General features: G+C 49.7%; 1 protein-coding gene across 6 annotated transcripts in view; it reads right to left on the bottom strand.

Moving 5' to 3' along the window:
* Positions 1 to 27130, bottom strand: part of TMEM181 (transmembrane protein 181) — a 97085-nt gene that overhangs the window by 59861 nt on the left and 10094 nt on the right. The window contains exons 1-2 of one of the 6 annotated variants that reach the window (XM_024248271.3): positions 13622 to 13785; positions 675 to 778 (exon numbers count right to left, since the gene is read on the bottom strand). In XM_024248271.3, coding sequence (XP_024104039.1) covers positions 675 to 778; positions 13622 to 13629 — 112 coding nt within the window. In that variant the 5' untranslated portion in view covers positions 13630 to 13785. The other 5 variants (XM_063725267.1, XM_054558388.2, XM_054558386.2 and 2 more) reach the window with 5 other exon arrangements.

Here is a 27130-nt window from a genome sequence, read left to right as displayed (position 1 = left end):
ACTAAGTCAATCAAATAACATCTACCAGAAATCACCCTTATGGAAAAAGATATTTTATTTAAGAGGGAAACAAAGCAATGGAGGAATAGATTCTCTCCAAACAAGTCAGGCTCCTGGTTGCCTGCCCTGTGCACAGGGCTGAAGACACCTGGGTCTCTGGGAACCTTGTGAAAACCATTTGGCTTCTCAGGTTCTCCATCCATGAGAAAGGGGATTGGCCCAGGTGATCTCACTGCTCCTACAGCCACCTGCCCCATGCTCACAGCCATCAGTCCCCCACTCTCCTCCCCATCCCATCAGCTGCATCGGAGCTCTTCCGTGGCCTGTCTCCCCTACCAGGCAGCATGTTCTGGATGCACCAGTGCCCAGCTGGGTCTAGTGCACAGCAGATCAGAAACATCTGCTTGGCCAATGAAGGCATGTGGTCAAGGTTGCGCCTGGCTGCTGCACAGGGCATGGCCAGGGTCACTTGGTGCTACTTACTGCACCTCCCCCACAAGAGACAGAGCAGCTAGAAGCGCAGGGCAAGGACCCCATCCACCCTGTGGACACTTCTCCCTCCACGCTGGGGCCCTTAGCAGTGGGAGACAGGGGCACAGCTGGGCTGACCGAAAGCAACACGCCAGGGCCACCGCATATGGCAAAAGATTCACTGAGTAAAAACCGAACCTTACCTCTGATCCCAACGAAGACGGTCAGGCCAAAGCAGATGAAGAAGACGACAAACACGAGGACAAAGTGGCGCTTGGAGAGTGTGTAGAGCCGCATGGGCGCCAGCCTGGGGGCAGAAGCCAGCAGTGAGGGACTGTCAAGGGAAGGCCTGGGGGTCACAGGAAAGCGGCCCTGCAGCAACACCCCTCCCCACACGACACTGCCCACCTCCCCTCCCAGCCCCTCACTTCTGAAGTGGGCCTGCACTGCCACCAGGTAACCTCCTGACAAAACAGCCTCGGCGGCCGATTCAGGAGCCGCGCGTTCCTGCACATTCCGGGTTAGAGGGTCCGTGGACACACCGGCCACCGCGGCCTGCACGCAGCACACCAACCCCACACTCAAGAACGCACTGGTGGGGGGGCTCCTAGGCCCCCCAGGGGTCACTGCCACAGAGGCAGTGGCCAGATCCCACTACTCACCCCGTGCACACACATACATACACACACGCACACACACTGGCACACCCAAAAGCACATGACCTATGCGGATGACACTGCCAGGCCCCACTCAAAGCTCCAGGTCCTGCCAGCACCACACTGCTCCCTCTGCCATTCCCACGAGCCCACAGCCTGATTCCTCCCGTCCCAAGTCCTCCACAACTTCAGGTTCCCCTTGTGCCACCCACCAACGCAGACGCTGCCTTGCTGTACAGTTTTCTGTGATTTACACCGACGGGGAAACTCACTCACCCTCCCAGGTTCCCGCCCGGTCACAGGAAAACTCTAGGAGGCAGGGATTATTTCTTTTAGAACACCCTGTATCAAGGCCCAGCAAACAAAAGAAAACTCTGTAAAGGCCCAGGCAGTACATGTGAGGCTTTGGGAACACTCAGTCTCTGTCGCAAGGCACGGCTCTGCTTCTCTTAGCAGCACGGGACGCACGAGCATGGCACTGTCCCAATCAAACCATCGACAAAAGGGGTGTGGCCGGCCCCCGCCCTGTGCCCTGAGGAGAAGACCCACAAACCAGAGGGACGTGCGGCACTTTCTGTTTCTCTCCATCTTCTGTGTTCTCTGTTGTCCTCACATGTTCTGGTCTTGGGAGCCAGACCAGCGGGAAGGAGCCCGAGCACTTCATCTCAGGGACAGGCAGCTGCACGCCCACGCGGGGAGATGGACATAGGCTCAGCCTGGCCCTGCAGGAAGGTTACTGGCTTCACGGTCCAAAGCTCACATGGGCCTGCGTGCCCACACCCCCACAGCACACGCCTGAGACTGCAGTTGCAGAGCAGGAAGTCACTGCCAGGCCCATCTCAGGGCCAGGGTGAGGCCGTGAGTCAACACCCCTGCAACGTGGCTCTGATAAGGCCGGGCCTGCTGCCCTCAGCAGGGCCTGCGTGGCCACCCGGGCAGTGAGCACACAGACCAGGGTAACTGGGTGAAGAAATAAAGAATAGGTGGCTCCACGGCTGCCCCGGGACTCGGTGCAAACACTCACCCACAAACATGAGATGAGAGCTGGGGAAGGAGGTGGTCTGGCCCCAACTGAGCTCCAGGGCCTGACAGATCCTCAGAGGCCCAGGAGCCATAGGAATGACCTCAGGGAGCAAACTCAACACGTTCAATTCACAGGTGGGGAAACTGAGGTCTGGAGAGAGTGCATGTGCCCAAGATGCTACAGCCCTGCCCTCTGCACCTGCACTGCACAGAGGTGGTTCTGGGATGGCGCTGCAGGCTCCAGCCTACACCAACTCCTCTGGGCAAGCCCTGCGAAGTGTGAAGGCTGACCCAGGAAGAAGTGTCTCCTCTGACCTTCCGCAGTTAACCCAAGTGCCAAGTCTATTCCTTAGTTTAAGCATGGTGTGTTTAATACGTTATTGTTTTAACACTGCAGATGGCTGGGCGCGGTGGCTCATGCCTATAATCCCAGTACTTTGGGAGGCCAAGGTGGGCGGATCATGAGATCAGGAGATCAAGACCATCCCGGCCAACACGATTAAACCCTGTCTCTACTAAAAATATAAAAATTAGCAGCCAGGCGCAGTGGCTCACGCCTGTAATCTCAGCACTTTGGGAGGCCAAGGCGGGCAGATCACGAGGTCAGGAGATTGAGACCATCCTGCTAACACGGTGAAACCTCGTCTCTACTAAGAAATACAAAAAATTAGCCGGGCGCGGTGGCGGGCACCTGTAGTCCCAGCTACTCGGGAGGCTGAGGCGGGAGAATGGCATGAACCCGGGAAGCGGAGCTTGCAGTGAGCCGAGATAGCACCACTGCACTTCAGCCTGGGCGACAGAACAAGACTGTGTCTCAAAAAAAAAAAAAATTTAGCTGGGTGTGGTGGCACGTGCCTGTAATCTCAGCTACTCAGGAGGCTGAAGCAGGAGAATCGCTTGAACCAGGGAGTTGGAGGTTGCAGTGAGCCGAGATCACACCACTGCACTCCAGCCAGGTGACAGAGCGAGACTCCGTCTCAAAAACAAACAAAAAAAACACTGCAGAATGGAAAATTCCTACAGCTGCTCAGGGCCTTTTCAGTTAAAAAAAAAAAAAATGACACAAAGCTAAATGGACTAGATGGAGGGGAAATGCAAATAAAGCCTCTAGTTCAGTTTACAGTACTGCACTAAGGTCAAGGTCTTTGTTTTGATAAATGCACCAGGTTATGTGAAGTGCTCCCCTGAGGGGAAGCCGCAGGGCTTGCCCAGAGGAGTTGGTGTAGGTTGGAGCCTGCAGCGCTGTCTCAGAGCCACCTCTGGGGAGTGTGGGTGCAGAGGGCAGGGCTGCAGCATCTTGGGCACGTATACTGTCTCCAGACCTCAGTTTCCCCACCTGTGAATTGAAGAAGAGTGTACGGTGCCGGGTGCAGTGGCTCACGCCTGTTATCCCAACACTTTGGGAGGCCGAGGCGGGCGGATCACGAGGTCAGGAGATCCAGACCATCCTGGCTAACACGGTGAAACCCTGTCCCTACTGAAAATACAAAAAAAAAAAAATTAGCCGGGCTTTGTGGCGGGCGCCTGTAGTCCCAGCTACTCAGGAGGCTGAGGCAGGAGAATGGTGTGAACCCGGGAGGTGGAGCTTGCAGTGAGCTGAGATTGCACCACTGCACTCCAGCCTGGGCGACAGAGCGAGACTCCATCTCAAAAAAAAAAAAAAAAAAAGAGTGTACAGAAACACTGCTATCGCTGGCCCTCTGCTGTAAAGCTCAAGTAGCTTTTAAACAATGACACTGCTATTTCTGAGTTCCTCCACTACAACGTTCTCGGGGATCCCGTCCCCCAGGGGCAGCCACAGTCCCAAGACTAAGGAGCTCCCAGAACTCCCCAAGCAGAGGCTGAAAGCACAAGAGAAATTACTTGGAAGCAGAGAAAACCAGAATAACTGTATTTTAAATCTTGATTTCAAAAACACATTATTGACCCCCTACTAACACAGTTATTTAGCAAATGAGAAGGAATGTTGCAAAAAGAGGCCTTAAGAAAGGGCATGAGAGGCTGGGTGTGGTGGCTCACGCCTGCAATCCCAGAAAGGGCATGGGAGGCCGAGGCGGGCAGATCACCTGAGGTCAGGAGTTCGGGACCAGCCCTGGCCAACATGGTGAAACCCCATCTCTACAAAAATACAAAAATTAGCCAGGTGTGGTGGCACATGCCTATAATCCCAGCTACTTGGGAGGCTGAAGCAGGAGAATCACTTGAACCCGGGAGGTGGAGGTTGCAGTGAGCCTAGACCGTGCCACTGTACTCCAGCCTGGGTGACAGAGCAAGACCCCGTCTCAATTTAAAAAAAAAAAAAAAGAAAAAGGGCATGAGGGCACAACCCGCCCCAGGCACCTGCCAGTCTCTCTCAGAAGGCTCAATAAAATCCATTGTCTCCCCTTCCTGAAAACTTCTACTTAATTCCAACTTATTAGAAATTTTCCTGGTTTAACAATCCAGTCGTCCAACTCAAAGGAAAAAAGACACAGAGAAAACAACATAGTCTGTCTTCTTAAGCAAGTGTAAGCTGGGTATAACCGCCTGTGCTGCACCAGGCTCGTAAGTGAGAGGGTGGGCGCCAGGCCCTGGCTTCCGCCGTCCTCATTTTCCTGACAAGCAGGCACCCTCACTGGAGGGCCTAGGGTCCTGGGACCCTCTGCAGCCTGCAGGGCTATCATAGGCCGAGGCAGCACCAGGACAGGATGATTCTGCATAATGATCAATGCCTTCCCCTCTGCGGCTCTTTCCGCTCTTGACTTCCAATCTAAAAGTTCTGAACCAGCCCAGCATGGCTCATGCCTGTAGTCCCAGCAGCTCTGGAGGCTGAGGGGGGGAGGATCGTTTGAGCTCAGAAATTTGAAGCTACAGTGAGCTAAGACTGCACCACTGCACTCAGCCTGGGCAACAGGGCGAGACCCTGTCACTAAAAAATTAAAATAAAAAAGATTTGAGCCAAAAAACCAGAGACTTCAGAAACCTCAGAAACAAGACCCTGTTTCAGATCAGCCACAGCTGTAAAACTGTTGCTCATGGGCAAAACAGCAAAACATTGAGAAGCCAAGGTAAAGATGGGAGAGGGGAGGTTTCTTTGCCAGAACTAACCTAGCCCCCTGCTGAGACCAGCTCAGTGACCACAACAGCTGGAGTCCCCAGTCGCTTCAGAACATGGCTCCTGTTCTGCACCAGAAACCCACTGGCAGCTCTGCCTCTTGCTGAAATGCTCACAGGTCGCTAACATCAAGCCAACCTAGACCAGTGACCGAGTAAGTCTCAGCAACCAAGAGAGCCCATGGCCCTCTCTGATCAGTCCCCCAAGGCAGGATATTTCTAAACATATAGAGGCAAGTCTGTGATGCAGAAAATATGCACAGCCTACGAACAGGAGAGGGTCTCTGGGGGCCCCTGACCCCAGGCCTTCCCTCTCCTCATCTCTGTCGTCCCCGTGTGCTTCCTGAAACCTCAAGTCCTAGACTCCCGCCACCCCTCGAATCAGTCCTCCAACACCAGCTCATCTGCTGCTTCTCTCTCCGTCCTCCCTGCCCACCCCACCCCACTCTGAAGCAGGGTTGCCCAACACATTTTCACCTAGAAGCCCTACAGTACTTCCAGGGCAAAAGGTTCCACACTGAGCTAAAAAACAAACTAACATAACTGAAAAGCCTGCTTCCACTGCCCACTTCCTGCCTTTCACCCTTTCTCCATTCTCGTACCCTGAAACCTGGCACCATCTCAGATGCCCCTCTCTCGCTCCTCCCACACCTTCGGCCAGCCAGGAAGAGCTGAGTCCTTGCTCCCCAGTTCCTCTTCATCCCCAGCACGCCAGTCCCGCTCTGTCCAGGACCCAAAAACTCCTGCCAGCTGCTGCCATCACCTCCAAACGCACCTTCCTTTGTGCCGTTATGGCACTTTAACAGCCTCGCCCTGCTCAGGAAGCGTACAGTGCACCGCAGCCAACTCCATCAAGTTTAGACAGGCCTTTCAAAGTCCCCAAGAGCCTTCCCCACAATCCCTCTCCAGCCTTCCTGCCACCCTGCACGTATCCTATGTGAATTATACGCGCTCTCTCCATTATCACAGCCCTGAGGTAGGTACTATTGCAACCCCTTTCAGATGAGAAAGCTCAGACTCAGGAAGGTTCCGTTACTTGCCCTAGATCGCAAAGCTGCTAAGTGCAACACTGAAACCCACGCATCCGACTCCAGAGCTTCAATTCGATGATGCTGCCCAACAGGGTCAAGCCAGACTCCAGGCTGGCCCACTCACACAGCGCTCTGCTGATCTAAGATGCTCTCTCTTCTCCCAGAAAAGCCACCTAAATCCCACCCAGCATCCAGGGTTCAGCTGTGTCCCACCTTCTCCATGAAGTGTTCCCTCACCCTCCATCTCTCACGGCTGCCCACAGTTGAAACCATTACAACAGATGCGGTCTGCACGACACAGCGGAGTGCCTGACAGCGAACGGCCTGGCAGGTGGGAGACATATGAAATCATCTACCAAACTCAACTTCCATTCGTTATTCCAAAAGCATTTGTGTTGTTCCCTCAAGTTGGTGGAGAGATGCTAGGCAAGGGGCTCCACGCTTCCCCACGTGCCCAGGCCGGGTCGGCATGCCAGCTGAGGAAGTCCTCGGCCCAGCTACCCAGGCCAGGAAGAGTTCCTAGAAAACCCCTGCCGGCTCTCAATACTGTCTCTTCTTCTTGCTGGGGCCACGTCAGTTTCCCCTCCCGGCCCATGCAGCTTTTTCACAAGAGGCATCTAATACACTCGCAAATTCTGGCCAGCCTAGAGCCGCGGGGCCCTTGGACGATCTGTCAAAGGCAAGGAAATAAACTGTCCCCTGAAGGTCCCCTTGACTCTTTGGGCCCTTTCTAAATTAATCTCACTTTCACAGTTGCTTTAAAATATCACAGATGTGTTTCCTAGAAAAACTAAACACACCTTTACTGGAACGCCTATCCCCAAAATTGCATCCATAATGCAAATCACTGTGAGCCAGGTCTCCCCTCATTATGCACCTTCTTTCCCAAAAGACTGCTTCCAAGCAAGGTGAGGTTTGTGGAGTGTCTAATCCAAATGAGACAGGAGCTGGAAAACTTTCGTCGGTCTCTCCACAGCCTCACCATCACCTCCCTCAACTCCTCACCATCACCTCCCTCACCGTATCACCTCCCTCAACTCCTCACCATCATCTCCTTCACCCCATCACCTCCCTCACCCCATCACCTCCCTCACCCCATCACCTCCCTCACCATCACCTCCCTCACCATCACCTCCCTCATCAACTCCTCGCCATCATCTTCCTCACCCCATCACCTCCCTCATCATCAACTCCCTCACCCCATCACCTCCCTCACCATCATCATCCTGGGACACACTGCTCTCTGTCCCCTCCCCTTCTCTACTCTCACTCCCTTGGTAATTTCATCCTGTCTCAGGCTTGTGAGAGGATGCAGGTGTGAACAATGGCCTGCTCTAGACCTCAGACCAGTCCTCTCCCCTCAGCTCCAGACCCCTACTCAACCACTTGGCATGCCCGTTTGGCTATCAAGCAGGTACCTCACATATGACCTGCCTCACACCAAAATCCTGGTCCTGTGCCTGTGGCCTGGCCCTCTCAGGACACAACAACTCCAATCGTCCAGGTACACAAGCCAAGAGATTGGGAAGAATCTATTTAGATTCACCTCAGGTATTCTACTAAATCCTAAGTTTTTCACCAGTACACACACCCCAGAAATAAAACAAAATTTAAAAGGAAACTCAACATTCAAAGTCACATAGGCATAGAAAACCTCCTGTCTCGAGGTGCCGGGAACTGTCCTTTCAGAACGCAAGACAGCAGCCATCCCTGCTGTGGAGCACTGCCCATCCTGCTGCCACTGACAGGTCACTCCACCCCCGCCCCCACCGCGAGGCCCTGTCGGGGAAAGCAACCGTCCACTCGCCCGCAGGACACGCTGCACCAGTTTTCAGGATTTCATTGCAGGGGCTCCACTGTGGATCCACCCCACACCCTCCCCACACCTGCAGCTCCCCTCCCATCCCCAGAGGCCAGCACTGAGCCTCAGGAATGGTGCCAGTCCAGTAACTTTCGATGCCTCTCATTTTTACTAACTCACTCTTCCCTGTTTTTTTCTATTTTCCTCCATGTTTTCCTATTTTCCCTGCAATGGTAAATGGTAAGCGAACCACTGAATTGCAACATTGAACTTCCTCCCCCCAGCGTTGTCTCTTCCTGCTATCTGTGGCTCTGGCTTTGGCCCTCTGCTCCTGTAGCTGGGGCACAGCAGCTCCTTGGCAGCCCCATCCAGAAAGCCTTCTCCCTGGGACCTGGTCCTTGAGGCCACAATGCTTGCTCAGGCCTGGCCAGCTGTAAAGCCATGTTCCCATTAGATGCATGGAGCACCTCAGGACCACGGCACCAACACAACTTTGCCCACTAAGTGCCTACCCTTCCCACATAGGGCTCATGAGGGTTCAGAAAGCAGGGCCAGGAGGGCACGGGAGGCGAGCAGTCCGCAAGCGCTCAGCTGCCCTAGGACTGCTGCACAGAACCACAAAACAGATACAATCCAGGTAAGCAGAGGACGTGAGAACACCTCAAGTTGCTGTCCTGCAGCGAGAGGGACAGAGATGGGAGGGCAGCCAGCACCAGCATTCCCACTCTACAGAACCCAGCAACACCAGCATCCGCAGCAGGGGCCCAAGGGGTGTGAGAGACGCCTTCATCTCGGTCTCCACAAGCCACCATGACGGTAGGCGGGTAAGACTGAGAACTTCTGGTACTACACGTCCTGCTGCTTGTTCAACTCATGCCGGGATCTCCCACATGAGAATTGACAAATTAAGATCTGAGCAGCAGTCAGGGACTTGAAATCTCCCAGCCCATTCCCACACTGTCGTTTTTATTTTTCCAACCTGTATAAAAATAATCTCTTCTCCTTTGGCCCAAAATGCCGGCCTGTTGCCTGACAGCCTGGCTCCCCACTTCCTGACCACATGGCAGCGGGCAAGTAAACAGTTCCCCAGACCCTCAGTTTCCTCACCTGCAAAATGGAGAGAGGCAGAAGATTCATCTCACAGAGTTGCTGACAGGTGCGAGTGGAATCATAAACACAGTGGTCAGAACAGCGTGGCAAGAACTCAGCCAGGCTAGCTATTAGAAACGATGGCTGTGCTTTTTCTCCTCTACTTTTTCTGTTTGAAAGCATTTTAGGTTTCGTTCTAACAACATCTTCGAAGACCCCACTGTATGAAGTCTCCCCTCCAGCTGGCTGCCGCAGAGGTGGGAGCTGACATTTCCTGAGCACCTATTTGGTACCAGGCTGGGAGCTTCCCTGTAGGACAGGCACATCGGCCCATTTCACAAGTGGGAAAACACAGGCTGGGGTGAAAGAATACAGGCCCACTGAGGCCCCAGGCATCAGAGTGTGGAGGTGGGACTGGAACCCACAAACGCACGCCCAGCATGTGGAGGTCGGGACAGAAAGAAGGCCCACCACTCCCTCACATTGACTCTTTGGCCCCTCACTAAAATCTTTCCTTTTCAAGTAACCTACCAGCTAATGGGTTTTGAAAAGAAACTTCTCAAAGGGAGCAGGATAGGAACTCTAAAATTTCACTCAACCAACTTCGGTATATTATAAGTCATTTCTCTAGCTATGCAAGAGTTAAATACAAGCCAGGCCCAGTGGCTCCTGCCTGTAATCCCAGCACTTTGGGAAGCCGAGACCAGCCTGGCCAACATGACGAAACCGTGTCCCTACTAAAAATACAAAAATTAGCTAGGTGTGGTGGCGTGCACCTGTAGTTCCAGCTTCTCGGGAGGCTGAGGCAGGAGAATTGCTTGAACCTGGGAGGCAAAGGTTGCAGTGAGCTGCGATCGCACCACTGCACTCCAGCCTGAGCAACAGAGTTCACAAAGCTATTATGCGAACATTCAAGGCCTAACCACCTCAAAACACAACTTAATAAACAAAGTTCTAAGCTACCCAAGGACCGGTGAGTTCATGTGTATCCCTTCCAGACTGCAAGCCCAGTGACTCACACGCAGGAGCGTGTTGGTCAGTTCAGCAAATATCCCGCCCAGGCCACAGAGAACAAGGAAGTAGGTCAAATGCTGGCCAGTGAGCCCCATTTCAGCACAAGCAGCGCTGGCCCTAGCAGGAGGCTCCAGGCAGTGCGGCCTGGTGGTTAGGAACCTGGGCTGGGGGCCAGCTGCCTGGACCCATCCACTGCAGGGTAACCTAGGGCAGTTACTCTACCTCTCAAGAACCCCAGTTCCTGGCCAAGCGTGGTGGCTCACGCCTGTAATCCCAGCACTTTGGGAGGCTGAGGCAGGTAGATCACCTGAGGTCAGGAGTTCGAGACCAGCCTGGCCAACATGGTGAAACCCCGTCTCTACTAAAAATACAAAAATTAGCCGGGCGTGGTGGCGCTTGCCTGTAAGCCCAGCTACTCAGGAGGCTGAGGCAGGAGAATCGCTTGAACCCGGGAGGCAGAGGTTGCAGTGAGCCAAGATTGCACCACTGCTCTCCAGCCTGGGTGACAGAGCGAGACTCTGTCTCAAAATACAAACAAACAAAACATCCCATTCCTGAAAATTCAGGAAACTAGGGAACCCACCGCCTAGCAATGCTGTGGCAATTAAATCCGTTGTGACATGAAAACCCTTGCCAAGTAACCATGAACTGTCAGCTGTTATTGAGAGGAACACAGAACAGCAGTCAGGAGTGTGGGCTCTAGAGCCAGGCGGCCCAGGGTTTGGGCTCAGCTCTAAAGCCTTGAAAAACTCACTTGTCTTCTTCATACTGCAGTTTCCTCATCTGCAAAATGGGGAAAAGAGAAACTTCCTCACGAAAGGTGATGGTGAGAATTCCACGAAACAACAGATGTAAGGTGCTTACAACGGCACCTGCTACATGGTGAACACTCACAGTTATCTTTTACAATTTCTAGAGATCATTTTGGTCAGAACAAAAAAGCATTCTATGAGACAAAATCCTAAATAATTAAATGGTTGCAGGAATAGGATACTGACCCAAGCCTGGTGTGCCCTCAAAAGCGCTGGGAGACTCAGGAGGCCCAGGACCCTGAAACCACAGCAGGGCTCCAGGGTACTTAATTTGTCTGTGCCACGCTTTGCTGCTAGCCGAAAGCGGCTCTAATTAATAAACTTCTACACTGAAATGCCCCCAGGATGAAAGAGACACATAAAATACACGCTAAAAAATGGCTTCACGTGCCAAGCAAGACACACACACACAAAAACAGTCTTATTTAAATTTGCAGAGAAATGCTAAAGTAAGACCAAAGCAACATGTGAGCATGAGAGTCTCAACTCCGTGCAGCCCTGTAGCTGAAACAAGAAGTCAGGTTAGCAAATGAGACACGCCCCACACCGTCCTCAGACTCCTAGCATCTCTCCCGTCCCCAGCATCATCAGAGAAGGAATGGCGATTGCAGAAGAGTTCAAGGTAAAACCGTAAGAACTGCTAACCTTTTTTGCTGATGGGTTTTGATGGCAATCTCTCCTACCTTTTTAAAGAGCAGGCTGGGCCGAATGAGAGTCAGAGGTCATAGGGCCAGTGTCTGCAGGGGGACGGTCCCCTACACACCGTAAGCAGAGTGGTGGAGCTGCCCCTGCTCCTCCAAGCGGCTCTGTTCTCTCCCATTCTTTCCCTGGGCTTCTCTTCCTTCTCACCTTTCTCACCTCTGGGCTCTCAGGCACACCAGCCAAGGACAGAGAGCACTCAGTCACCCAAGTCCAGGACGCACTTCCGATTTTCAGGCTTGTTTTTCAGGACGATTTTATCTGCTACCAAACCTTTCTGTTTCCAGGTAGGTGCCTGGAATGCTGGCCGATGGTGGTGGGCTGATTTCCAGATACCCTCATCCCCCTTCCCTAACCCTGTTAGTGCTCCACAGAGCCTGAGGCACAAAGCGCTTACTGCTGCAGGGGGAGGCCTCAAACTCGCACAAAATTCAAGCTCTGTTTTGCTTGTCCTCCTCGGGACCTTTCCTTAGTCAACTGCTTTCTTTGGTCTAATTCCCTGTCCTGTAACAGCCCAGGACCTTGGCAGAAGACCCAGATCCCTGTCCTGGCCAAGGCCCTCACCACCTGACGCCCCCGGCCTCTCTCCTACTGAAAAAGCACACCCAGCCCACCTATGCAGCTCCAAGGGGCGGCGTGTGAGAGAACTCCTGTAACACGCAGCTGTCACTCTGCTACAAGGCCTTGCTCAGTTCCACAAGACACCGTTCCAAGCAATATTATTCACATAGGCCACACAAGAATGCTACCCTCTGGAGTTGTGCAGAGGCAATACTGCTAACCTACCTCCACTTGGCTTTTAAAATCTTTAAAACATCCACATAGGTCTGATATTTGATGCCATTCCAGTTTCCCAAGAGATGCTAAAGCAACATACCAAAGTCAGAAACTTCTAAGGAAGCAGAAGGAAACAGATGTCTCTGTCACAGGCACTTGCGCTGAGGCAACAGGCCTGAGTGTTACTTCTCTGACCACGTCCACAGCCAGAGAAATCAGCAGAGATCCAAAACAAAAACCCTTCTGCCTCAAAAACCGCATATAAGCCAAGAAGCGCGCCCAGGCCCCTCGGAGGCTGCCTTCAGTGCAGGGAGCCGGCCCTAGAAGCCTCCTGCGCCAGGCGCGGCTGGCTGCACAGCTGGGCCACTTCTCCTCCCGGACTTTCTGCAACTCCACGCGGCGCTAACCCTCTGGTTAACTCCGTCTCCTTCTTTTCCAGATGTGCCCAGGGGGACACCCAGGCGACTGTTGCGTCAAAAGCAAGCTTTAGGGATGGCGTCCGCGAAGCCCCAGACAAGTTTTCCTCATTAAAAACCCCGGACTTCAAAGAGGTAAAGAAAAAAAAAAAAGCCCAAAGTCAGCAGATCGTAAAACGCATAAAGCTCATAAAACTCGACACCCCGGGTCCAAAGGGGCTGTTGCGGCAGGCTCCCCGGTGCCCACGTCACCAATCGCCTCTGAGGGCCTCGCACCCGGCGCTGGGCGAGACCACAGGGCAGCGCGGGGCGCTCTCGATACCGAGGGGACGACGAGGCGGGGCCTTTCCGGCCGGAGAGGCTGCCCGGGAGGCGGCGGGGCTCCGTGCGGACGGCCACCCTCCGCCGGGGAAGGGCCGCAGCGCCCCCCGATTCTCTCGACCCCCCGGTGCGCGCTCTGCCTCCCAACTCCGTCCCGGAACCCCGACCGCATCCCGGTCTCTAACCGCGGCCGGGCGGGCAGGCAGGAGGGAGCCTCGGCCCCGGTCTACTCTCGCCCAGCGCAGACACCTCCGCCTGACCCGCCCGCGAAGCCCCCCGCTCAGCGCCCTTTTCCCTGCCCCCAGTTCCACGTGGGCGCCAGGGACCCTGCGGCTCGGCGCCGGGAGCCAGGGAGCCCCAACTTTCGGCCGGAGTGTCCGGAGACCCAGCCAGCCCGCCCGCTCGGCCGGGGACTCACGGCTCCATCTCGGCGCCCAGAGCCCTCGGCCCCGGCCCGCGCGTCCCGAGCCCGCCAGGCGCCGCGCAGCAGCCTCGGCAGCGGCAGCCGCAGCCGGAGCCGGAGCGACAGCGGCCCAGAAGCGGCCGACCGCGGAAAACTCATCAGAGCGCGACGCCGAGATCACGTGCGCGGAAGCGACTCTCACGGCGGAAGGGGGCGCGGCGCGGTGGAAGCGGGCGCGCGGCGAGGGGGGTGGGCGCGCGGCGAGGGGGGTGGGCGCGCGGCGAGGGGGGTGGGCGCGCGGCGAGGGGGGTGGGCGCGCGGCGAGGGGGGTGGGCGCGCGGCGAGGGGGGTGGGCGCGCGGCGAGGGGGGTGGGCGCGCGGCGAGGGGGGTGGGCGCGCGGCGAGGGGGGTGGGCGCGCGGCGAGGGGGGTGGCCCCGCTTCGTGGCCCCGTGCGAGGGCGGAGCCCCACGGCCGGGAGCACCCAGGCTAGCCCTGAGCCGAGGCTCCAGACAGAAGGAATGAGTGAATGAATGACTTAATTTACTTCTTGTCCCTAGGGCAGGGAAACAGCGCATTCATTCACTCCTACTTCCCGAGTGTCGGGGCGTAAGGATGGGCCTCGGGAGTCCATGAATGCCCTGCAGTTGTCTGGAAAACGCTATGGGTGTCTGCATTTTTCTAGGGAGAGGAGCTATAGCTGTATATTCATTCCCAAAGGGTCTTGTGACCCCAAAAAGGGTTAAAAGCCAGGACAAACTTCTGCCACCCCGAATGATGACAGGAGACCTTCCGGGCTCTTTCTGGTAGCTTCTCCCGCAAGCCGCTTCTAGACTGCAGCTAGACCAGTGGACCAAAAGCACTTTCCTGATTTCGCATCTTGGCTCAGTGTTCTCCATTTCTGTAATCAAGAATGGATGAGAACCAAGGTTCGGCTATTTCTGAGATTCTCTTTGGAGCATTACTCAAAATGTCCCGTGTTCCCGTGTGCTGTGGGTTTAAAGTCGGTCTGCATGAGTTAAAGGACTTCCAAGCTTCCTTTGCAATGTATCCTCATTCATTCACTAAACCGTAAACAGGCCTACTATTGGCAGAAAAGTGTGGACAGGAATAAGAAACAGTTCCTGCCCTCAGTGAAATTACAGGCAAAGAAAATTACCAACAGTAATTTAGGTACCCTTAGCTCAGGGTGCTACAGTGAGGAAGGGTGCCTAACTCGCCTTGGGGGAGTGGAGAAGGTAGGAGAGAGAAGGCAGAGTTTGGGCTGAATCTGGAGGGTGAGGTGGATATTAGGAAGAGGGGGCAAAAAAGGGGGAGATACCAAGCAAAGCACAGTCTAAGCCAGGACAGCAAGGAATAGTAACACAAAATTTCATTAGTGCTCTGAATCCTAAACCGCAACTCTTCAAGGAATAACAACAGATTATTTCTCAAGTTCTTTTCATACATAAGCAGAGGGAAAGGGTTCTTCATAGCAACAAGACCGGAGAACAGAAACTCGGTACCTGCAGGGACAGATTGTTAACAGGGACATGGGGCGCGGGAAGGGGTGAGACGGAGGGAGTTCTATGAGCTAGAGCAGGGGTCCGCAACCCCGGGGCCTGTTAAATTACAGACGTGAGCCACCGCAACCAGCCCAAACATGCGTTTTCATGTGACACCTTCTGTTAAATGTTTAGGCCTGAGGATGCCTCCCTACTTGAGTCCTTACATAAGTAGCTGCAGCCTGGCATAGTTAACATAAAAGAGACGACACCCTAATTGAGGAGGATGCTTTTGTAACAAACAGCTGAGTCTCAGCCAATCACAGCCAGTGAGCTTCTGTCATTGGCAGGTGGTTAGCTGATTCAAATAAGCTAGAACACAAAGCTGTAACCAATCAAGCTGTCTGCGCCTCAGTTCCACTTTCTGTCCATAAATGTTGTCTAACCACGTTGCAGCCCCGGAGTCCTTCGAACCTGTTGGTTCTGAGGGCTGCCCAATTCTAGAATCATGAAGAAAAGCTACTTAGGATCTTTAAATTTGCTGTCATTTTGTCTTTCGACACTTCTGATTCTAGAATGTTGGAAACTAATTCGAAAAAATATCTTAAACCTTGGGAGGGACTAAACAAAGCACACTTGCTGGCCACATTTGCCTAGAGGCAGCCAGTATCTACCTCCAGCCCAGAGCAGCATGAGGTGACGCGTAAATCCCTGCTCTGTGCCAGCTGCCTGGTCTCTCCTGAGGCATCTCCAGCGAGAGGAAACTGTCGCCACCCCAGGGACCCCTGGCCCTCACTGTGCGCATTTGGCTCCAAACTACCTCCTGGCAATTCCTTCCTGTCAGATCTCCCTGGATTTGCTGTCCAGCGTCACCCAAGTCAGCATGAGCCCTCTCCCAAGACTCCTTCAAGGATGTAAACAACCACATGGCCCTCAGCTCCTCTTCTCCCATCATACTCGTTTTCTCATTTATTTGTTCTTCAAACATTAATGGAGCACTCTGTGTGTGCCAGGAACAACTCTCAGCTCTGGAAGCACAACATGAATAGACAGATGAGGTCCCTGTCCTTTTCTAGTCAAGAACAAACAATAATCTAAATAATTATTTAATCAGCCGGGCATGGTGGCTCACGCCTATAATCCCAGCACTTTGGGAGGCTGAGGCGGGGATCACCTGAGCTCAGGAGTTCAAGACCATCTTGGCCAATATGGCGAAACCTATCTCTACTAAAAATACAAAAATTAGCTGGGCGTAGTGGCAGGTGCCTGTAATCCCAGGTACTTGGGAGGCTGAAGCAGGAGAATTGCTTAAACCCAGGAGGTGGAGATTGCAGTGAGCCGAGATCACGCCACTGCACTCCAGCCTGAGCGACAGAGCAAGACTCTGTCTCAAATAAATAAATAAATAAATAAATAAATAAGTACTTAATTACAGCTGTGATAGAAAAGGAAATGAAAGGTGCTATGACCATGTTATGAAAAGGGGAAAGGGACCCAAACTATTCTGGGCTCTAAGAAGCCTGGTCTGATCTATCAGCCATTTCTCACATGACCGGTTTGTTTGTTTTTGAGACAGAGTCTCGCTCTGTCACTCAGGCTAGAATGCAGTGGCGCAATCTCCGCTCACTGCAGCCTCTGCCTCCCACTCAAAAGATCCTCCAGCCTCAGTCTCCCATGTAGCTGGGACTACAGGTGTGCACTACCACAACCAGCTAACTTTGTATTTTTTGTAGAGACAAGGTTTCACTATGTTGTCCAGGCTGGTCTTGAACTCCTGGGCTCAAGCAATCTGCCTGCCTCAGCCTCCCAAAGTGCTGGGATCCTGGGAGGTGCACCGCCTTTGGAGATAAGCTACTGTGAAAGTTGTCAGAATTAAAATGGAGTCACTTGTATTAAAAACAAAAAACAGGCCAGGTGCAGTGGCTCAGGCCTATAATCCCAGCACTTTGGGAGGCTGAAGAGCGCGGATCACTTGAGCTCAGGAGTTTGAGACCAGCTTGGCCACCAAAATACAAAAATTACCCGATTGTGGTTGCAGGTGCCTGTAATCCCAGCTAGTCATGAGGCTGAGGCAAGAGAATCACTTGAACCCAGGAGGTGGCGGTTACAGTGAGCCGAGATGGCGTCACTGCACTCCAGCCTGGGCAACAGAGCAAGACTCCATCTCAAAAAAAATACCAAAAACAAAAACAATCCTGACAAATAGAGCCAGAGAAAGCCATGAAGAGGATTCTCATGCATAAATGCTTGATAACAAAAACTGTAACAAAAGACTATAAAAACCATAACCTTGCACAAAGACCATCGCAATCTTACACTTTTGCGAGGACATCTGCCCAGTAACTGCCTGTCCAACTTGAGACTGGCATCCCCCTGTGAGTGATCCTTGTAGCCAAGCATAATTAACTCAAAACAATGATGTAATCCTCCCCATTGTTCCTTTAAAAACCTTCATCTTTCTATACCTCCCTGAAAATGCACATAGTTCACTATGGCACATATATTCCCATTGCAATGCCCTATTCCTGGATAAATATCATTTCTTTTAGAGAGCCTCTTTGTTTGTTATTTAGGTTGACGCAAATGTGTCAGAAGTGGAATCGGGAAAAGAATCACTATGGGAAGGAAGTGATGATTCTTAGAACGGGTGTGCGGTACTCACTTGAGCCCTCTGAACTCTGCTGGCACAGCTTGCCTTTTTGGCCATGGCAACTCTTCTCTAAGACCCACGCTCCCTCTTTTTGGTAGCGGCTTTTTGATATTATTCTGGATTTGTTTTGGTTATAAGGCTGCCTTAATAAAGGCTGCCTTACATCCCTACTGGGATGATAGAAGACTTTTTTGTCTTTTCTGAAAAGTCCTTTTTGGTAGAAAGACATGCTGGTTTGAGTACTCTGGTTTCTACAGAATTGACATTCTGTCTCTGAGACGTGTCTTTTCTGGTTAATTTACTTTTGCTGCTTTCTGCATGTGTAATTTAATATTTCGTTTGATCTGCATGCTGAGTTAAAGCTTGTGACTACACTGATTTTGGTTTAGTTATGTGTCTATAAATGATTCGTCTTTTTTCCCTTGCTTGTTTCTGAAAATCTTCCAAGAGAAAAACAAACATTCTAAATGGTGGGCCCATGATGGCTAGTTAAAAGCCACCATCTAAACATTGTCCAAACTCCTGACATTCGCTGACAGTATTTATAGGATTTCCTTTGCTCCTGAGAGATTAGTAAAAAGCAGAATGGGATTCTCAAGTCAAGTCAATGGGATTCTCTCAAGTCTTCTGGGACTCCAGCTAGCTGTATATTATGGCTTCTTTTCACACACATTTTTAAACTGATAGACAAATTACATCAAGAAACGTTCAGAACTCAAATGATCACTATCTGAATTCTCTAAAAACACCTCTGCAACTATACAGTTAGCAGGTAGAGTCTTCTAAATTCTCTATCTCTATTTTTTTCTGCTTACTTTAAATCTGCTGACTTTTCTACTGGAGTTGAGATAAAACTCACTGCTTATGGCATTCCAGCCAAGATTTTTTAAACCAAAACCAACAACCTAGGCCTAAGGATCATCTCTTTTAAGGTAAATTTAGTTTTGCCTGACTAATAATTGTTAAGGGTAATTGAAGTTAGTTGAAGGATCGATAAAGAAAAAATTAGATAAATCTTTATAAAAAGCTCACAGATCAAACAAGTCAAAATCTTGAGCTCAGAGCAATAATATAAGGTGTCTCTGTCTGGCATAAAAATTGCTTTTTCTGCCACACAGGGGGCCAAAAAGAAAAAGCCAAACACAGGAAGGAAACCCTGCTAACATTCTTCCCTGTTCACATTAACCAAGCAAACCAGATGGGCAAACAAAAGATACATTTGTTACTAGTTCAAGGCTCTTTGGAGAGTTTGCTTTCCTTATACAATTCAGCCAGTCCTAGCTAAAATGTAAACATTGAAAATGTAACCCTAAACTCATTTAAAACTGAAAAAAGCAAAAGAGTGGGAGTAAAAGACATTTTTAAAAACCAAACTGCTTTGTCCAAAATCTTGGTCCACCATCTTCATTAGATCACCTATCAGGGCAAATAAAGTTCAGACATGTGAACAGGTTTCAATTTTGTCAATAATACAATTTGGATCCAGCTGTGTTTTATTATCTTTTACTGTCTCATGACTAACATTCTAAAATGAAAGCTATAAGATATTTCTGTGTGTGGATATATGTTTCGGTGCATTTACACATGTACGTGTATTATGTTTTATGTTGTGTCTTCATGGTAAGATCTAGCATGGACCCTTAAATTCTATTCAGATTGACTTAGATAAATGAGCTTTCATATAAAATACAGTAAGTCCTGACTTAATGTTGTGAATAGGTTGTTGGAAACTGTGACTTTGAGCAAAACAATGTATAATGAAACCAATTTTTTTCCTCATCAATGTTATAATGAAACAGCATTGGCCAGGCGAAGTGGCTCACGCCTGTAATCCTAGCACTTTGGGAGGCTGAGGCAGGTGGATCACCTGAGGTCAGGAGTTCGAGACCAGACTGGCCAACATGGCGAAATCCCATCTCTACTAAAAATACAAAAATGGCCGGGCGCGGTGGCTCACGCCTGTAATCCCAGCACTTTGGGAGGCCGAGGTGAGCGGACTGCCTGAGGTCAAGAGTTCGAGATCAGCCTGACCGACATGGTGAAACCTCGTCTCTACTAAAAATACAAAAATTAGCCGGGCGTGGTGGCAGGCGCCTGTAATCCCAGCTGCTCGGGAGGCTGAGGCAGGAGAATCGCTTGAACCTGGGAGGTGGAGGTTGCAGTGAGCCAAGACCGGGCCATTGCACTCCAGCCTGGGCAACAAAAGCGAAACTCCGTCTCAAAAAATAAAATAAAATAAAATAATTAGCCAGGCGTGGTGGCTGGCACCTGTAATCCCGGCTACTCGGGAGGATGAGGCAGGAGAATCACTTTAACCCGGGAGGTGGGGGTTCCGGCGAGCTGAGATGGTGCCATTACACTCCAGCCTGGGCAACAGAGCAAAACTCTGTCTCAGAAAATAAAAATAAAAATAATGAAACAGCATTGAACAAAGTGACATCATTTGAGGACCTGCTGGACATTGTTTCACCCAGTCACAATTTCCAAGAACCTACTAATGACATTAAGTGCCGACTTGCTCTCTGTATTAATTAACCCGAATGCGTTTTAGTTCATGTGACTTAAGAATGTCTTTAATAAATAAACTAGTTTTTAAATTGCTGAAAAAAATAAAAATGTCTGCACAATCGTCAACATATTAATATATTGTTGCATGGGTTTCGTGGCAGACAGTTTTATATTGGTCTTCATTAGATGTTTTAAGGTATTAGGGTTTAGCACAAAGATTATAAAACTATAAACCCAGCCTAAAATAAAATGATTTTTTGTACAATTCTTTGATAAGACTAATTTAATATTGTTGGTTTAATAAAAATAGCTGTATCTTCTGAGTTATTGACAAAATAACCATATATTTAAGGTTCTTAGGTGAACACCTGATATGCACAGGCTATAAAAATGGTTAACAGAGAAATAACTGATGACTAGCTTTGTCTAATATCTCAGTTTTAATAAGTAATCTAGGTATAATTGTTAAAAATAAATAAATTTTGTAAATGTAAATGGTATACGTGTTTATAAATAAGCTTTTTATGTAATTTAAAATCTTCAAGTTTTATGGTATGTTAAACAACAGATATTCATTAAATGTCTGGTTCATTTCCAAATTTTTTTTTTTTTTTTTTGAGACAGGGACCCTCTCTGTCACCCAGGCTGGAGTGCAATGGCACAATCACAACTCACAGCAGCTTCAACCTTTCAGGCTCAAACAATCCTCCTGCCTCAGCCACCCATGTAACTGGAACCACAGGCACACACCACCACACCTGGCTAATTTTTTAACTGTTTTGCAGGACTGGGGTCTCACCATGTTGCCCAGGCTGGTCTCAAACTAGGCTCAAGTGATCCTCCCGCATCAGCCTCTGAAAGTGCTGGGATGACAGGCATGAGCCTCTGTGCCTCGCTGACAGTTTCTATTTCTGTCACATTTTTTCCTGAAAGCCACTTAAATTTCTCTAGTTTCAAGACAGAAATGTTGTTTTTTCATTCCGAATGGTAATTTCACTTCTTGAGGTAGAGTTTTCATCTTAAAGCTTCTCAGGTTCATCTCTCAGAAGCTCAACTTTGGTTCCATCTCACAGCCCATGACTGGCAGGTCACACATCACTGCCTGCAGCTCTTTCTTCCCTGATAAGGCTGAGGCGATAACTCTCTCCTTCAACCTTTTTATCAGCTCCTGTAACTTTTCCCTTCAGTTCTAACTCTGCTCTTATGGCCCAATGCTAAAATGTTTATCTTGAAGACCTGAAGCAGCAATCTTTTCCTCCAGTGTAACTTGATTCTGTACTCTTGGCTTTTCTTGATGTGTCTGAATTGCTCTGTATAACAAGGAAACTTCACAGGCTCTCACTTTCTCTAAGATCCATGTATTCCCCGCTCAATGTATTAGTTTTCTTGTGTATATTCCTCTATGATATAGTGTACACTCAACATCCTGAACACATTCTTCCTGCTTCTGATTAAATGTAAGTACCTTTCATCAGGTTCAACTTCCAAGATATCTAAGTGGGCTTCCCATAAGGAAAAGCAATCACACTGCAGGAGGTGCAATCACACTGCAGGAGGTTTTTCTTCACCTTTTGGTAACTGGCCTAAAAAAAACAAAGGATTTATATTTTATTAGGATAATTTCCTGTGTTATCTCTATTCAATTTTTGATTACTCAAGAAAACTGAGCTTTAAAAGGATTAAGGTTTTTTAATTTCACATGCCTTTCTGTATTGCTTTTAAAATCTTTCGATTACCACTCTGCTTAAATAACTATTATTTCACAGTGAGCTGTGATCCTGTCTTGAGCAAGGACTGTAAACTTTTTGACATCTTTGGCAGGCCTCCCCAGGATCAAAATTCTAAATTAAATCTTTTGACCTAAAATTAACTTGGGAATTTACCAGTTAGGCCCCTGGAGAGCATAAAAACTGTATCTCTCATATCATCTCATAGTGATAGGAAATGATTAGGCTTACTTGCTCCATGGGAAACACTCTCAAATGATCAGTGATAGCAGCTCTTCTTTCAATTACATTTATGGATATGTTATCAATACAAATGTTTCAAAAATTAGATAATACATTATCAATCACATTTTACTTGTTATGTTAAATCTACTTTAAAGCTATATTTTTTAGAGATATGTTATTGATGTATCTTAAAGATTATGTAAAATTTGTAAAAGTCTAATGGTCCTGATGTGATGCTGTCAGTCATGATTCTGGTTGCTATCTTAAAACGTTGTGTGTAATAGAAATAACTACATTTCCTTGGCAATTCCCGATTATAATGAATGTTTGTCAGGTTCTTAACCCTGGCTATTCTGTGTTTTGTCATCCACAGTTATTGTTTTGATTTGTCCCTAAAAACATTTACAATTAGCTATACTCCAAAATGGCTTTTCATGGAAAAGACCCTAACAAGTACTCTTGAACACATTTCTAGTAATTGTAGGAACAGTGGATTCAATAAAATTCCCAGAACTCTAATAAATAAACTGACGGGTTTATGAAACTGCTAATTCAGATCAAGCAAAACAAAAATTAATTACATAAAATTAAATAATTGAGCCGGGCACAGTGGCTCACACCTGTAATCCCAGCACTTTGGGAGGCCGAGGTGGGCTAATCACGAGGTCAGGAGATTGAGACCCTCCTGGCCAACATGGTGAAACCCCGTCTCTACTAAAAACAAAAAAATTAGCTGGACATGGTGGTGCATGCCTGCAGTCCCAGCTACTCGGGAGGCTGAGGCAGGAGAATCGCTTGAACCAGGAGTTGGAATTTGCAGTGAGCCGAGATTGCACCACTGCACTCCAGCTTGGCAACAGAGAGAAACTCTGTCTAAAAAAAAAAAAAAAAAAAAAAAAAGTAATTGATAAAGATAATGTTTGTATGATTTTTATTTAAAACACTATCGGTTCTTTTTTTTTTTTTTTTTTTTTTTCTGAGACGGAGTCTCACTCTCGCCCAGGCTGGAGTGCTATATATAATACACTATAAAAACTATAAATGGTAGCTCTGTGCATTAACTTCAAGTGCTTGTTATTTGCTTATAGACTAGGCTAGGTCCTGAATTCTTCTGGATTTCTCCAATCCAACTTTTTTCCATGAAATTACTAAAATTGGGGACTACTTTGCTCCTAAGACCTATAAGATGAAACTATATACATTTTTTTCTTTTTTTTTGAGACGGAGTCTCACTCTGTCACTAGGCTAGAGTGCAGTGGTGCCATCTCGGCTCATTGCAACCTCCGCCTCCCAGGTTCAAGCAATTCTCTTGCCTCAGCCTCCCAAGTAGCTGAGACTACAGGTACGCGACACCACGCCCAGATAATTTTTCTATTTTCAGTAGAGACGGGGCTTCACCATGTTGGTCAGGATGGTCTCGATCTCTTGACCTTGTGATCCGCCAGCCACGGCCTCCCAAAGTGCTGGGATTACAGGCATGAGCCACCGCACCCGGCTGAAACTAGACACATTTTAAGAAACAAGTCTCGGCCGGGCGTGGTGGCTCATGCCTGTGACCCCAGCACTTTGGGAGGCCAAGGGGGGCAGATCACCTGAGGTCAGGAGTTCGAGACCAGCCTGACCAACATGGTGAAACCCCATCTCTTAGCCTCACAGCCAGTCCCTTCAAAGCTCCCTTGTTGCTCAAATGTGGCTGAAAGGGTTTTGACACTGACTCCTGGCCACCATTCATGCCCTCCAACATGGGACCAGACCAGCAACCCAAGACAGGTCCATCCAAACACAGAGGGACATCAAAACCTAACTACAGGATGATTGATCAGTGACGCTTTTGGAGAAAGATCTTGATCAAAAGAGGGAATGGGAAAATTATCAGAATCAAAGTGGAGTCAGTTGTGTTAAAAAAAAAAAAAAGTCCTGACAAATAGGTTGGGGAAGGCCATGAAGAGGAGTCTTATGCACTTATGCATAAATGCCTGGTAACAAAAACTATCACAAAAGACTCTACAAAAACCACAGCGTTGCATAAAGGCCGTCACCACCTTACATACAAAAAAATACTCCTGCAACAACACCTGCCCAGCCACTGCCGGTCCAACCTCAAATTGGCATCACCCTTGTTATTGATCCTTGTAGCCAAAAATAATTATCTCAAAGCAATTATGTAATCCTCTTCATTTTTCCTTTAAAAACCTTTGTCTTCCTTTACCGCCCTGACTACGCACAGAGCTTACTGTGGAATGCATATTCCCATTGCAATGCTTTGCTCCCAAATAAATATTATTTTTGAGAGCCGCTTTCTGTTATTTAGGCTGACACCACCATAGTCCTGAAGTCTGTAAACAACCATGTTTGCATTCTCTCCTTTCTTCATTTCCAAAGGTGAGATAATTATGCACAGAACATTCAGAATCACTTGAAAGTCTACTACTATATGTTAAGAAGCGTAGGCCGGGTGCGGTGGCTCACACCTGTAATCCCAGCACTTTGGGAGGCTAAGGTGGGTGGATCACGAGGTCAGGAGTTCGAGACCAGCCTGGCCAATATGGTGAAACCCCATCTCTACTAAAAATACAAAAATCAGCCGGGCATGGTGGCGCACCTGTAGTTCCAGCTACTCGGGAGGCTGAGGCAGAAGAATTGCTTGAACCCGGAAGGCGGAGGTTGCAGTGAGCCGTGATCGCGCCACTGCGCTCCAGCCTGGGCGACAGAGAGAGACCCTATCTCAAACAAACAAACAAACAAACAAAAAAGAAGTGTGCACATATTCCCTCATTTTGTCCCCTTTGCCACCATTAAAGCAAATGCTCTATTTTGTGTGGCCCCTGCTGTTTCTGGAATTTACAATAACAAAGCCTGGTGAGTAGAGCAGGCCCCTCCCTGTCTCTCTGGCACAGCAAGGCCATCCCTCACAAGCCCCGGGTGCTGACCAGGAATGAGGCTCCAGCCTCCCAACACTCTTCACCTTCTCTGCCTTGGTTGGTTTTTAAGTATCAGTCCCAAGCTATCAAACTGAAACATGTATTTTAATTTATTTTCAATGTTTGAGCAGCGCCTCTCCATCACCGTCTCCTACAACCTCACCGTGCAAGACTTTATTCGTCCTCCTCTTTCCAGGACCTGGCACCCAGCTCGCTAGAGAAAGACACCAAGCCCCTGTGTGTTGAACAAATGACTGCCCTGGGCCTGCTGGCTGCCTCACAGTAAGACACCCATTTCCTCATCGTTTAGAGAATGAGGACACCATCCCTCGGAACAAGGGAAGGGAGTTGGAGGGCCAGTGAGCGAAGGACTGGAGGTGGCAGCTGAGAGCATTCCTGCCACCTGGCCAGAGCAACCGGCTGATTCTGGTTTGCCTGAGACTTTCCAAGTATGAGCACTGAAAGTCCCTGTCCCGAAGACACCCTCAGTCCCAGGCAAACAAGGATCGTTGGCCACCCTCCTTCTGGCCCATGTTTTTCTATGAGTTACCGGGCAAGATTATCTCAACATTTAAAGAATGTCTTAGCAGCTGGGTTCCCTCAAACACAGAACCTAGAGCAACAGTTTCCATGTCAGTTTTATTGGGAGTGGTACAATCCCAGGGAAAGAAGGAGAGAGGATGGAGTCAGACAGGAGGTTGGAGAGTACGTTTCAGAGGGTGCACGTGGGCCAGAGCTTCAGGACAAACACGGCTGGTTTATTTCCAAACTACTGTGTTCGGAAACAATCTGTTAGCTCTGTCTAGTCACTGTCACCCTCAGCCAAAGTCTGACCTACACATCCAGGTGATGTTACCCGGCCGTCAAGCAGCCCCGGGGAGCCAGGCCCGTGGCTGCCAGTTCAGTCAGCGTGGGGCGAAGGAGCCCCCATGTCGGTCAGCACCAAAGCAGCTCTTTGGTCTGTGGCGTGGAAGGGGCAGAGGCTGGGAACTGCTTCTCTTCATGGCTTTCACCAACCTATTTGTCAGGACTTTTTTTTTTTTTTTTGGAGATGGAGTTTCACTCTTGTTGCCGAGGCCAGAGTGCAATGGCGTGATATCGACTCACCGCAACCTCTGGGGCCTGCACCAGGCGGTCAGGTCGGGAGGCAAGGCCAGGGACCAGTGGCCCGGGGGCAGGGTAGGAGAGGGGAGGTGGATACGGGCAGGACCAAGGGGGCCTGGGGGGCCTGTCAACTAGATCCAGTGCAAAGAGGTCGAAAAGGTTTGGAATCATTGTTACAAAGTCTGGAGAAATGAGCAGCCTGGGAAAAGCTAGCAGGATTTCAGGGCTTCGCTGAGGCCCCAGCTGAGGGTGGAGACCCTCAGCTTCTGCAGAAGTTAGAATCACTTGGGGAGCTTTAAAAAAAACCCAGTGCTCAGGCTGAACCCCAAACCAACTGAGTCAGATCTGAAGCAGGGCTTAGGCGTCGGTATTTTTGTATTTATTTATTTAGAGACAGGGTCTCACTCTGTTGCCCAGGCTGAAGTGCAGTGGCACAATCATGGTTCACTGCAGCCTCGAGTTCCCAGGCTCAGATAATCCTCCCACCTCAGCTTCCTAAGTAGCTGGGACTACAGGCAGCTGCCACCACGGCCAGCTAATTACTGTATTTTTGTAGAGATGAAGCGTTGCCATGTTGTCCAGGCTGGTATGGAACCCCTGGGCTCAAGCAATCTGCCCACCTCAGCCTCCCAAAGTGCTGGGATTACAGGCATGAGCCACTGCGCCCAGCTGGCATCAGTATTTTTTATTTGTTTGTTTGTTTTTGTTTTTGAGATGGAGTCTCGCTCTGTCGCCCAGGCTGGAGTGCAGTGGCACAGTCTGGGCTCACTGCAACCTCCACCTCCCGGGTTCAAATGATTCTCCTGCCTCAGCCTCACAAGCAGCTGGGACTACAGGCGCCCGCCACCAAGCCCTGCTGATTTTTGTATTTTTAGTAGAGACGGGGTTTCACCATATTGGCCAGGCT

This window comes from Pongo abelii, chromosome 5 (assembly GCF_028885655.2).
Source record: "Pongo abelii isolate AG06213 chromosome 5, NHGRI_mPonAbe1-v2.0_pri, whole genome shotgun sequence".
In the NCBI taxonomy this organism is placed as follows: Eukaryota; Metazoa; Chordata; class Mammalia; order Primates; family Hominidae; genus Pongo; species Pongo abelii.
The sequence above is the reverse complement of the archived record's forward strand: the minus strand, read 5'-3'. Positions and strand labels throughout refer to the sequence as shown.